General features: G+C 40.8%; 2 protein-coding genes across 5 annotated transcripts in view; one reads left to right on the forward strand and one right to left on the reverse strand.

Annotated features, from left to right (window-relative positions):
• The window catches only part of LOC143032444 (uncharacterized), a 71369-nt gene that overhangs the window by 1356 nt on the left and 57513 nt on the right, over positions 1 to 12500 (forward strand). The gene's annotated exons all lie outside the window — the stretch shown is intronic.
• LOC143032442 (uncharacterized) overlaps positions 8558 to 12500 on the reverse strand; it is a 4664-nt gene continuing 721 nt past the window's right edge. The window contains exons 1-2 of the mRNA XM_076197235.1: positions 12250 to 12500; positions 8558 to 8873 (exon numbers count right to left, since the gene is read on the reverse strand). The exon at positions 12250 to 12500 is cut by the window's right edge and continues 721 nt beyond it. Of these exons, the coding sequence (XP_076053350.1) occupies positions 8851 to 8873; positions 12250 to 12500 (274 nt within the window). The 3' untranslated portion in view covers positions 8558 to 8850. The remainder of the gene's footprint in view (positions 8874 to 12249) is intronic.

The following is a 12500-nucleotide window of genomic DNA, read 5'->3' on the forward strand; positions in this document are numbered from 1 at the left end:
GTGGGTTTCCTGTGTGTCATTTACAAATGTGCTACTACATTTCTGTTTGGAAATAGTTCCCACATGTACAAGGTACATTACAAAGCTTCTTGCAAGTGAACTAGGTAGACCCTTCAAAGAAAAAACAAAACAAAACGAGAGAATAAGCAGGATTCAAATAGATCATGAGAAAGCCTTTGAGTTGGTGGAGCAGGCGAGCACGCTAAACTCATTACACAAACAGGACGCAAACGAACACGTTGCAAGTGTTCTACAGAGCCAAAGGCCACAGCTGCCATTCGACTACGTAATAATGCAGAAAAGATAAAGATCGAGAAAGGAGTAGGACAGGGCGATTCGATGTCACAAGAAGCGGTTTGCTGCTTGCCTCAAGGGGATTGTCAAAAGGCGGAGCTGGAAAGGGGAAGGTTTTAACATTAACGGAGAATATTCTAACGACATGAGATTTGCAGATGATAGTATTCTCATTAAAAGTAATATTTCTAAGATAGATTTGATGATCTCGATAAGGAAAATCTCAGAGGAGACTTGAAGATGAATAAAAGTAAAACCATAGTACTTTTCAACTTTAAATTCCAGAGTAAAGCATTCATAATCTTGAAGATTAAATGCAGAATGCAATATATAAAAAAGAAATGTCAGAGCTGGTTGGAAGATGGTTGGTAAACATCGATATGTCGAGAGAATATCCTTACTTGTACGTCTAAAAGGCAAAAATTTAGTGTAACCACAGTTTTAATCTACGGATGTGAAACTCAGAAATGACGAAACGGGTGGAGACGAAACTAAAGCGTGCACACAGATAACAATGGAGAGATCAGTGCTATAAATAGCACCAAAAGATGCCAGGAAGTGAGTAAGCTGGTCAAGAGAGCAGCAGACTGGAGTGAACGCGGAGATGGAGTTGAGCATCGGAGGAATTGAGCCAGAAAGAAGGAGGACGGTGGAAGATAGAGCACGTGCGTGTAACTGGGTGGGCGCCACGAGATGGGAAACGTGGAAGAGGCTAGGCCAGACCGAAGGTGGAGAGACGAGATAGAGAAATTTCTAAGAGTGGCGTGGAAGAGGAGAGTGGACTCGGAATAGGATTGATTATTTGATCAATTGATTCCCGACTCCAGCTCGGGCCACGCTTGCTGTTGGGATTGCCCTTTAGAGCTGAACTGCTTGTTGCCATGGTTACATCTCAAACAAAGGTGGAGGTGGTGGTGGAAACGACAACGACGACGCAACCAGTCGATATGGCCAGCACGCGCCTATCAATAATGGAAGATCATCTAGTCATGTTTACCGAAAGAGGAATATCAACAACCTATTTCACATAATTGTTTCTTACTTCGGTTCCCAGTTAGAGATGATTTTCTGATAGTAGGGCCAGCCTCTTTTTCTTGTCCCCTCTCTCCTGCATATATATATATATATATATATATATATATATATATATATATATATATATATAGATATATATATATATATATATATATGTATATATTTCAACCACCTTATTTTTCTTCTTTTTTTTATCACTTTACTTCCATGTCATCCCGATCGAAACTAACAAGGAGCTCGACGGAGACATATGCGGAAACTGATATGTAGTGAAGCCTAAGACTCGAACCCAGCTCAGACGTAACAAGTAAACCACTGCGCTATCAAGATAGAGCAGTGGTTTAAGTCACCGTTCACATGTTACGTCTGAGCTGGGTTCCAGTCCTTGGCTTCACTACGTATCTGTTTCCGCATATGTCTCCGTCGAGATCTTTGTCAGTGTCGATAGTGGTGGCATGGAATTAAGGTGAAAAAAATGTAGTTTATATATATATATATATATATATATATATATATATATATATATATATATATATATATATATATATATATATATATATATACATATATATATACATATACATACATATATATATATATATATATATATATTTGTGTGAATATAAATATATAAGTATATAAATGTATATATATATATATATTATATATATATATGTATATATATATTTATCATATATGTACATATATATACATATATATATATATATATATATATACATACATATATATATAATATACATATATATATATATGTATGTGTATATGTATGTGTATATGTGTATATATATATATATATATATATATATATATTGGACATATGTATATAAATGTATTTATATTATATATATATATATATATATATATATATATATATACATATATACATATATGTATATATATGTATATATATATATATATATATATAAATATATGTATATATACATATATATATATATCATACATATACCAACGGCTTTTCCCCCTTACAAGAGAGGTAACCAAAAAACAAAGGCATAAAAACAATTTTCACTCAATCCATCCCCACGTATTCCATTCACCTCCCTCCCTACCTCTTATCTTGTCTCCTCCTGGATGACGGGTCATCCCTGCATCTCGTCCACTGTCCTGGATCAGAAGCAATGTAGCAAGACACAACACATCCAGAGCAAGGTCACTTCATTTAATCGGCGACCACCCCTCTCCGTTCCCTCATGCAGAAAAAGAGAAGACAGGGAGAAATCCCTTTCGGGCTGCGTCAAAATATCATTTACAGTTACTCCCTCACCCCCCATACCCCGCCCACTCCATTCCATGCATCACAACATCATCCATACACAACCATTCTCCGTAACAGCCCTAATGTCAAAAAGGAACCAGTTCAACAGTCTCATGTCGTATATAGATTTAATTGCACACTAAGGGACTGTGAAGCCCTAACTTCTACCTATATCGGCATGACTACGACTAAACTAAGCAGACGCATAACTTGCCATCTCACATCTGGAGCCCCCAAAAATATTTAAGACAGGAACATCAAACAACCCTCACAAGAGAGATACATACATATACCAAGGCTTTTTCCCCCTTCCAAGGGAGGTAGCCAAAAAGGGAAAGGCATAAAAACACTCCCACCCATTTCATCCCTACATACACTCCACACCCCTCCCACCCTCCCTCTCATCTGAGCACCTCCTGGATGACGGGTCATCCCTGCACCCTGCCCACCGCCCTGGGTCAGAAGCAGTGTCGCAAAACACAGCACATCCACAGCAAGGCCGCTTCATTTAATCGGCGACCCCCCCTCTCCGTCCCCCCTTGCATATAAGGAGAGGACGGGGAGAAATCCCTTCGGGCTGCGTCAAAATTTACTCACACATACTACCCCACCCCCACCCCCCCGCCCATTCCTCCTCATGCAATCACAACATCATCCATATACAACCATTCTCCACTCACCTCTGTCTTCCGTCCTCTCCCTTCCTTCCTCAACAGACATTCCCCTCTTCCCCAAAGCCCCCTTCACCCCATCCATCCACCTCATCCTAGGACGTCCCCTCATGTTCACTCCCTCCACATCTGCCTTCCATACCTCTTTTACTAGTCTTTCTTCACTCATTCTTTCCATGTGTCCAAACCATCCTAATACTCTTTCATCAACCCTATCTCCCAAATCCTTTTTCACCCCTGTTCTCCTCCTCACCTCCTCATTTCTCACTCTATCTAGCCTAGTAACCCCCACCATACTTCTCAGACACCTCATCTCAAACACATTCAAACTCCTTCTCTCTTCTTCTCTTATGTTCCACGTTTCTGCCCCATACAGTGCTGTTGGCACAATCACTCCTTCATACAGTCTCCTCTTCGCATCCATTCCCAAATGTCTATTCCTCATTACACTCTTTAATCCACCAAGGCATTTACTCGCTTCTCTCAATCTACATTCTACCTCCACCTTCACTCCACCTTTTCCTGCCACATTTGCACCCAAGTATCTAAAACTATCCACTTCCTCCAGTCGCTCTCCCTTAATGTTCACTTCCAGTCTACTGCCTCTTTCACCCCTTGTACATCTCATCACCTTACTTTTACCCACATTTATCTTTAGCTTTCTTCTATCACATACTCTCCCAAACTCTGCCACCAGCTTCCTCAATCCCTCCTCTGACCCTGCCACAAGCGCAGTGTCGTCCGCAAACAACAGCTGGCTCACCTCCCACTTTTCTCCATTTTCAAGAGAAATAATGGTGAAAAATACGAGCATCATAACGACATGCCATGATACCCGTCGCCTCCCCATCTTAGAAGCGCTATTAATCAAAGAAATGAACCCTAGGAGGGCTGTTCTTAATTAAAGTTTTCTTAATGGTGTGGTTATATTTAAAAGCTACTTTGATATCCAATTTTTTGAGTAGGTTAACAATAATAAGAAAATTTTCATGAAAAGGAAGAACAAGTGTATTAAGATGTTTATGGTTTCCTTGTTCTTGATTGCAAGTTTTGTGAAAGCGTTTCTTGGCGGTGTTGTGACATTGATTAAGAATATGAGTAGGATATTTTAACTTTTCTCCAATATTCCGGATAGTTCTAAATTCATCATCAATAAATTCAGGATCTGAAATCCTGTAAGCTCTCAAGTACATGGAAATAAAAACTGATCTTTTTACATTGATGTGGTGATTGGAATAAAAATGAACATAGGAAAGAATATTGGTAGGTTTTCTATAGACTTTTGTTTTCAGAGTACCATTATCTCTAATTATTTCAACATCTAAAAAGGGCAAACTGTTGTTATTTTCTACCTCAAGAGTGAAGTTAATGGAGGGTACCAGTGAATTTAGATTAACAAGGAAATCTTCAATAGATAGGTTATTAGGCCAGAAACACAAAACATCGTCTACATATCTGAACCAAATAACTTTTTCATCTTTAATAGTTGGTAATAAATATTTTTCAAAATATTCCATATATATATATATATATATATATATACTTATATGCAATGTTTATATATATATATATACATATATATATATATAAATACATATATGCAATGTTTATATATATATATATATATATATATATATATATACATATATATATATATACATATATATATATATATATATATATATATATATATATGCGTAACTACTGGGAAAAGTAAACTTACAAAGCAGAGCGCTTTCGTATAATTACATCTTCAGTGCTGATACAAAGAAGGAATTATAAAATGAAAAAACAAGGTACAGAATATATAACTGAGTGAGACATGGTGAAGAGGGAATTCGGAGAGGTAGTGGTAGAAGTACACGTGACATTTGATACAGTCTCGGCAACCAACATGTATGGGACAATTGCTCATAACTGGTATATTACAATTTAGATAATTTTGAAATTTCATGGCAAATATAACCATCTAATTTGTACAAACCTTGATGGAGACTAATATTTATTCCCTTACTAGATTTGATCAAACTGCATTAGATTAAATTTCTTTTAGTGATGTTGTGTGTGATGACTTTAGCGCTATCCCAGTCAACTGGGTGGTTAAAATGGTTCATGTGGTTGAATATGCCGCTAGATTGGTTTCCCTCTCTAACGCATTTCTTGTGATGATTGATTCGTGTTTTGAGTGTTTTAGCAGTCTGACCAACATGAAACTGATTACACGGTTTACAAGGTATTTTGTACATACAACCTTTATCACTATTGGCAGAATTATTTATGAGCAAGTCTTACAATATTCTTATTGTTAAAAACTACATTAATGTTGAACTTCCGTAATATATTTGGAATTTTTTGCAGGTTCCATTGGTACGGTAGAATTCACATTAAAAGTTTGAGTTGACCCAAGGTTATAAAAGGTTCTTGTAGTACAATTGTAAGCTGTATCAAGAACATGTGTGTGGTGTTGCAGCTTAGTACCAATATCGTAAATACATCTTATTTCTTCATCGATGTACTCTGGGCTGCAAAAGGGTAGAGCCCCATACATGTATGTATGTATGTATGTATGTATGTATGTATGTATGTATGTACATATGTATGTATGTATGTATCTATATCTATCTATCTATCTATCTATATATATATATATATATATATATATATATATATGTATATATATATATATATACCGTATATATATATATATATATATAAATATATATATATATAATATATATTTATATATGTAAGTGCAGAGTACAGAGTACAATAAAGCACTGTGCGGAGTACAGCACAGCACTGTACAAAACAGTACATTGTGCCGAAATGTACTCAACGACAGCATACGCTCTCACGCCGTCAACAACAATAATAATAATAGCAATGATAATGATAAATAACAACAACAACAATAACAACAACAAACACTACTTCTGAGGCAAGGCTCGCCAAATCCACCTGGCCACACTTACGATATATCGATCGATCCACCCCCCTGGGCATGACAAATTCAGGCCTTGATCAATATCTTCGAAGGGCTTCTCGTGGTAACGTCACGCACATCGCACATTCCTCAAATGTCGCCCGGTCCAGCCCAGCTCGGGTCCGCCCCGTCCCATCCCGTCCCGCCGCGCCGCGCCAGGTGGTGGAAGTTGGCAGGTGGCTGCTCTATGGATGTGCCGACACACATGACCGAGGAAAGAGGGAGAGACTGAAACACACACACACACACACACACACACACACACACACACACACACACACACACACACACACACACACACACACACACACACACACACACACACACACACACACACACACACACACACACACACACACACACACACACACACACACACACACACACACACACACAGATCTCACACAATATTTATGTTAGGAAATCCTTGTGAGATCTGCCCAGGAAAATAAAGCGTTATTTCACTAGCAGGAACATGGGCAGTTTCTATGTACTATGTACTCGTGGCGCAGTGGTTAGAGTAGGGGGTAGGGGTCGGGAAAAGGAATGAAGAAGTCCGCCTTCGACACCCAAAGCAAGTTTCCCAAGGGCGGAGGGGAGTGGAGAGCGTTCGTTGCAAAACATTGGGAGTACTCAAGGTGGCCTCGACGATGTTCAAACGAACGCATGGGCAAACAGTAGCTTGCTTGTGGAGATGGTTAATGGCTGCCCGCCTACAGACTAGGAGCACTAGTGGCATCTACCTTGGTTCCAAAGGCTGTGGCGGAAAAGAAAACAGAACCTACTGATGCGTTGCATCGGTCTCGCGTAGAGCAATGGCTCGATTCCCTACCCCGAGTACAGGAGTCCCTGTTTCGATTCCCGGGAAATGCGAAGCGATTGTCCAAGTTGCACTTTTGTGGCTTCGCAACCCTTTTCTGCAACAGCGGAGACCAGAGGCCCAATAGACTAGTACTGAATTTTAGTGTTTGTCTATTCTATACATCTATTCTATGTATTCCCCTTGCGAGGGGGGTAGCCACCTGAGGCATACACCCACCCCCATCCCCAATCCCCTGCCCATTGCCTGGGTCAGAAGCAGTGCAGCAAGACACAGCACATAAGAACATAAGAATGAAGGAGACTGCAAGAGACCATAAGGCCTACACTAGGCAGCTCCGTATCCATCACCACCTGTCATCCCCATCCATAAAGTTGTCTAATCGTTTCTTAAAACAACTGATAGTTTCAGCGCTTAATACATGCCGCTTCATTTACATGGCGACCTGTGGCACCTTACCATCGATATGTTCGCGCTGACTCCACCACTATCAGACTTCCACCCCACAGTCGTTGTAACTTACCCTTTGCAACACATGCTGCACTTCTTACTATCCATCCAACGCGACCACTTCGGGTCAAGCTATCATGGTGAAATGATGTAGAGACTACGTCGGACCCTCAAGACTCAACACTTTCTTTTTCACTCATTCATTCACTTATTCACTCACACACACACACACACACACACACACACACACACACACACACACACACACACACACACACACACACACACACACACACACACACACACACACACACACACACACACACACACACACACACACACACACACACACCACACACACACACACACACACACACACACACACACACACACACACACACACACACACACACACACACACACACACACACACACACCGACTCGGTGGTACAGTTGGTAGAGCGCTGAACTGGGAAGCAGAAGTGCTCCCAGTAACCAGTTCGAATCCTGCCCAGGGCCGAAATTATTTCGGTATCGCTGTGCCTCGGGTCGTTACTCTGACTCTCGTGGGCGGGGAGTTGGGTGTGTGTGTGTGTGTGCAAGGTCATAGCATTACCCATAGATCGGACCTACGAGCTCTGAGCTCTCTTCCAGGAGGGAAATAGCTGTCGATCACGAGTTCAACACGTGATCCAAAGACCAAGTGAATACACACACACACACACACACACACACACACACACACACACACACACACACACACACACACACACACACACGCACGACACACACACACACACACACACACACACACACACACACACACACACACACACACACACACACACACACACACACACACACACACATACACACACACACACACACACACACACACACACACACACACAATAGCGAAGGTGTTACGGCTTGTTGCTTCTGTCGCTCGCTCCCTGCTTCAGGTCGTGCACAGAAAGATTTTCCCTGGAGGAAAATGATAACGATGGTTGTTTATTTTTCACTATTATTCCTTTAATTCATCCAATCTTGTTTTTAAATTCCCAGTCCCTCCCCTCCCCCGTATCCATCCCTCGTCCGTGTCATCTCTCTCCTCAGCTCGATTCCTGGTGACAGACTTCTTGCTCTTCTTCTTCATCTTCTTCTTTCCACTCCTTTTTTTCTATTTCTCTTTCTTCCTCTTCTTCATTCTCTTCCTTTTGTCGCCTTAGTTCTCCTTTTCCTCTCCACTTGAGTATGTCAGAAGATCTGTCGTTCCTTTCCATGATGGCGAGTGGCATCCTCAGTGTTTCGTACGGAACACATCTGCAAAGAAAACGGAAAGAAAAGAAAGTCAGTCACCGCGCATAGTTCATCGCCTTCGTACCATTTCGCTCCTGCTTGTTGAAGTCACAACAACAACAAAACAACCCCTATCCCGCCCCGTCCCTTGAGTACACCATATGCGTCTGTATATTTGAAATGCAATGTTTACAGAACAAATGTGCTAGTCAGTTTTCATAGCTTTACCAAAAATACATGGGACTTTAGAATGTCTAAAAGTGAATAAAAAGAAAAAAGAAGTGATGGTAATGACGAAAAAACAAGAATGTCTAAGGGTAAGAATTCAAGTAAAAGGAAGAATATTTACACAGGTGGACCAATTCAATCACCTAGGAAGCATGTTAACTTGGGATGGGAAAAGCGACGAAGAGGTAAAGAGAAGGATAGCCATAACGAAAAATAATTTCAACAAAATTAAACACTTAGTAACTAACAATAAAACTAACATGAGAATAAGAAAATATTTGTAAAATGTTACACTCGGTCAGTATTACTATATGGATTTGAAACTTGGACAATTAGTAAACAAATGCAGGACAGGATAAAAACAGTAGAAATGTGGATTTGGAGAAGGATGGTGAAAATTTCATGGACAGAATTTAAAACAAACGAAGAAATAAATACTGCAGCAGATAAGAACACAGAGGGAAATAATAGCAACTATCAGGAAAGGACAGTTACACTTTGTAGGACACGTCATGAGAAAAAAACAACTAGAACATACGTGCCCTAACGAGAAAAATAGAAGGAAAGAGGGCAAGAGGAGGACCACGCAGAAAGTATGTAGACGGATTAAGGATGTCTGTAGGAGAAGAAATAACAAATGCCATCTTGTTAAGAAGAGCCATGTGCAGACAGGAATAGAGTTCCATGGTGGCCAACGTCCAAGTCGATACGGCATCCGGTAAGGTAAGTTTACAGTCAATGTATTATCCCAGCTATGATATATGAATGTGAAACTTAGAAACTGATAAAGACGACGGAATACGCAGGTGGTTATGGAGAGATCACTGCTGGGAATAAGACTAGAGGACAGGAACTGGGTAAGTTGGATATGGAGGCAGATTGGAGTGAAAGATTTTGCGGAGGCGGTAAAGGAGCGACCGTGGAATCAGGTTAAAAAAAAAAAAAAAAAATCACCAAAAAAGATGACGGGAGATGGAGCAGGTGCGTTGCTGACTGGACGCCGCGAGATGGCAAGTATGGAAGAGGGAAACCTGGTAGAAGTTAGAAACGAGATTGAAAAGGTTGCAGGAGTGACGTGGTATATGTTGGCATAAGGACATGACTCGTGGAAGAGGTGTGTTGGGCGGCGGCGAGGAGGAGGAGGAGGAGGAGGAGGAGGAGAGGAGGAGGAGGAGGAGGAGGAGGAGGAGGAGGAGGACGCGGGGGCGGCGGCGGCCTTTGTGGGTTTTCCTCAGCGATGGAGGACATACTCCAAAGGTCTCCGGAAGTAGAAAAAAAAAGTGGTCATCATCATTATCATCAATACGAAGCCGGAGTAGGGGAGGTATCTTCAAATTCACTTTTGAAAAAAAAAAAAAAAAATCCAGTCACAGACAGGATGAAAAAGTATCAGGGGAAAGAATTCTAGAGCCTCTCAGTGGAAGAAGAAATTTGTTCTGGTTTGATAGTAGTACATAAGAACATAAGAACATAAGAATGAATGAGACTGCAAGAGACCATAAGGCCTACACTAGGCAGCTCCGTATCCATCACCACCTGTCATCCCCATCCATAAAGTTGTCTAATCGTTTTTTAAAACAACTGATAGTTTCAGCGCTAACTACATGGTTACTAAGTTTATTCCATTCATCGACCACCCTTACTATTACAACTCTACGAATTTACACTCTTGCCATTGTGTTCACAACTGAATCTGATCCCAAAAGGAATAGGCAGTATATCGTGATGCCCACGCAAAGGGAAATGAATATGGAATATTTCTAGAGAGCACAAAGAGCATCAAATGAAATGATCCCCATTTTAGACGACAGATTGTACAAGGAAAACATAAACACGTTGGGTCCACACTGGAAGAAAGGAGAGGCAGAAGAAACAGGAGTTTTGTCGTTAGAAGTACGAAACGCGTGGACAAGAATGATAAAGAAGAAAATGTCAATAAGTGGAGGTGAGGAGTATGAAGGTGGCGGCACACGAGATATTTTTCGCTAGCATGCTACTTGCTTTTTTTTTTTTTTTTTTTACTTCATTTAAGTAGAAACGACTTCGGTTACGAATCTTTCGTTTTTCAAATTTCCAAATGTCAAATAACTCGTGTCATATAGTGAAAAACTGAACGACGAACTATAAAAAGCTAAACTTACACGAACGTCAGGCATATTGTTGAGATGTTCTTTCGGAAATCTAGAATATTGTAACCAAAGTTGTTCCACTCAAACGAAGTAGCAAATGCAAGTAGCATGTTAGCCTAGTGTACTCCCACCTAAGCACGACAGGAGGCGGTAAGCAGCTGCGACCAAAGTCATTACCAATACTTTCATATACGCCCTGGGTACTGTTGGGGGGAACAGGGAACAAACAGTCAGTGCTAGGAATCTCAGCAGTTTAATACTTAACCCATTCAACCACAGGACCACAGTGGAAATAAGTTGAGGACCACAGTGGAAATAAGTCTCTTGACTTTCTGTGCCATCCTCGGATGTACAATTATATGTACTATGTATAATATTGAGTCTTATATGTATTGTACTTATTGTATGTATGATTGTATCCGAATAAAATTCAATTCAATTTCAATTCAATTCAATTCAATTCAATTCAACTCCGATGACAAGATTCTTGTCATTTGGTCAAATAAAACAAAAAATCATAAAACACCAAAATGTTTGATCAAACACCAGAAAAATATGACGTCAGTCCTCGAGCGGTCAATCGACTGACGTCATATTTTTCTGGTGTTTGATCAAACATTTTGGTGTTTTATGATTTTTTGTTTTATTTGACCAAATGACAAGACCCTTCAGTCTGGCTGTCTCCATAAGGCTACTCTATTAGATTCGGTTGGCTGTACAGACCCCCCTTCCCCCCTCCCCCCCATACCCTCTCCGACGAGGAAGAAGGGATTAAACCACTTCTACCACTACCCCGCCCCCATTACTGGGAAGCAGGGAAGGGTCACTTCATATTTTCCTTCCGTTAGTTACCGCCATCGGACTTACCCAACTCAGCCGTTGGCACTCCCTCGGAAGGGAAAGGGAGGCTAATGGTACGTCGATTCAATCTCTCTCCCCTCCCCGCCATGACACTGAAGGATCTTTCGAAGTACAAGAGATATCTACAAAGAGTAATGAACACTAAAGGAGGAGGAGGAGAAGGAAGAGTGCACGAGACTTACCTAAGAAGCTGTGTCTGATGAATACGGATGGGATTGGATGTTGTGGATCTTCATCCTCCTGCTGTCCAGAACCATCTTCCTCCACGGAGTCTTCCTGGTCGCTTCCGGACCCTTCATGGTCTCCGGAGCCAGAACCCTCCGAGTCTTCATCATCTGTGAACAAATACTCCCCGTAACCTTCCTCTGGTAGAGAATAATCGTTGTAGGTTGAGAACAGGTAGGTGTTGAACAATTTCTTCGTTTGTTCATTC

This window comes from Oratosquilla oratoria, chromosome 13 (genome assembly GCF_046742065.1).
Source record: "Oratosquilla oratoria isolate Oo_2021 chromosome 13, ASM4674206v1, whole genome shotgun sequence".
NCBI lineage: Eukaryota > Metazoa > Arthropoda > Malacostraca > Stomatopoda > Squillidae > Oratosquilla > Oratosquilla oratoria.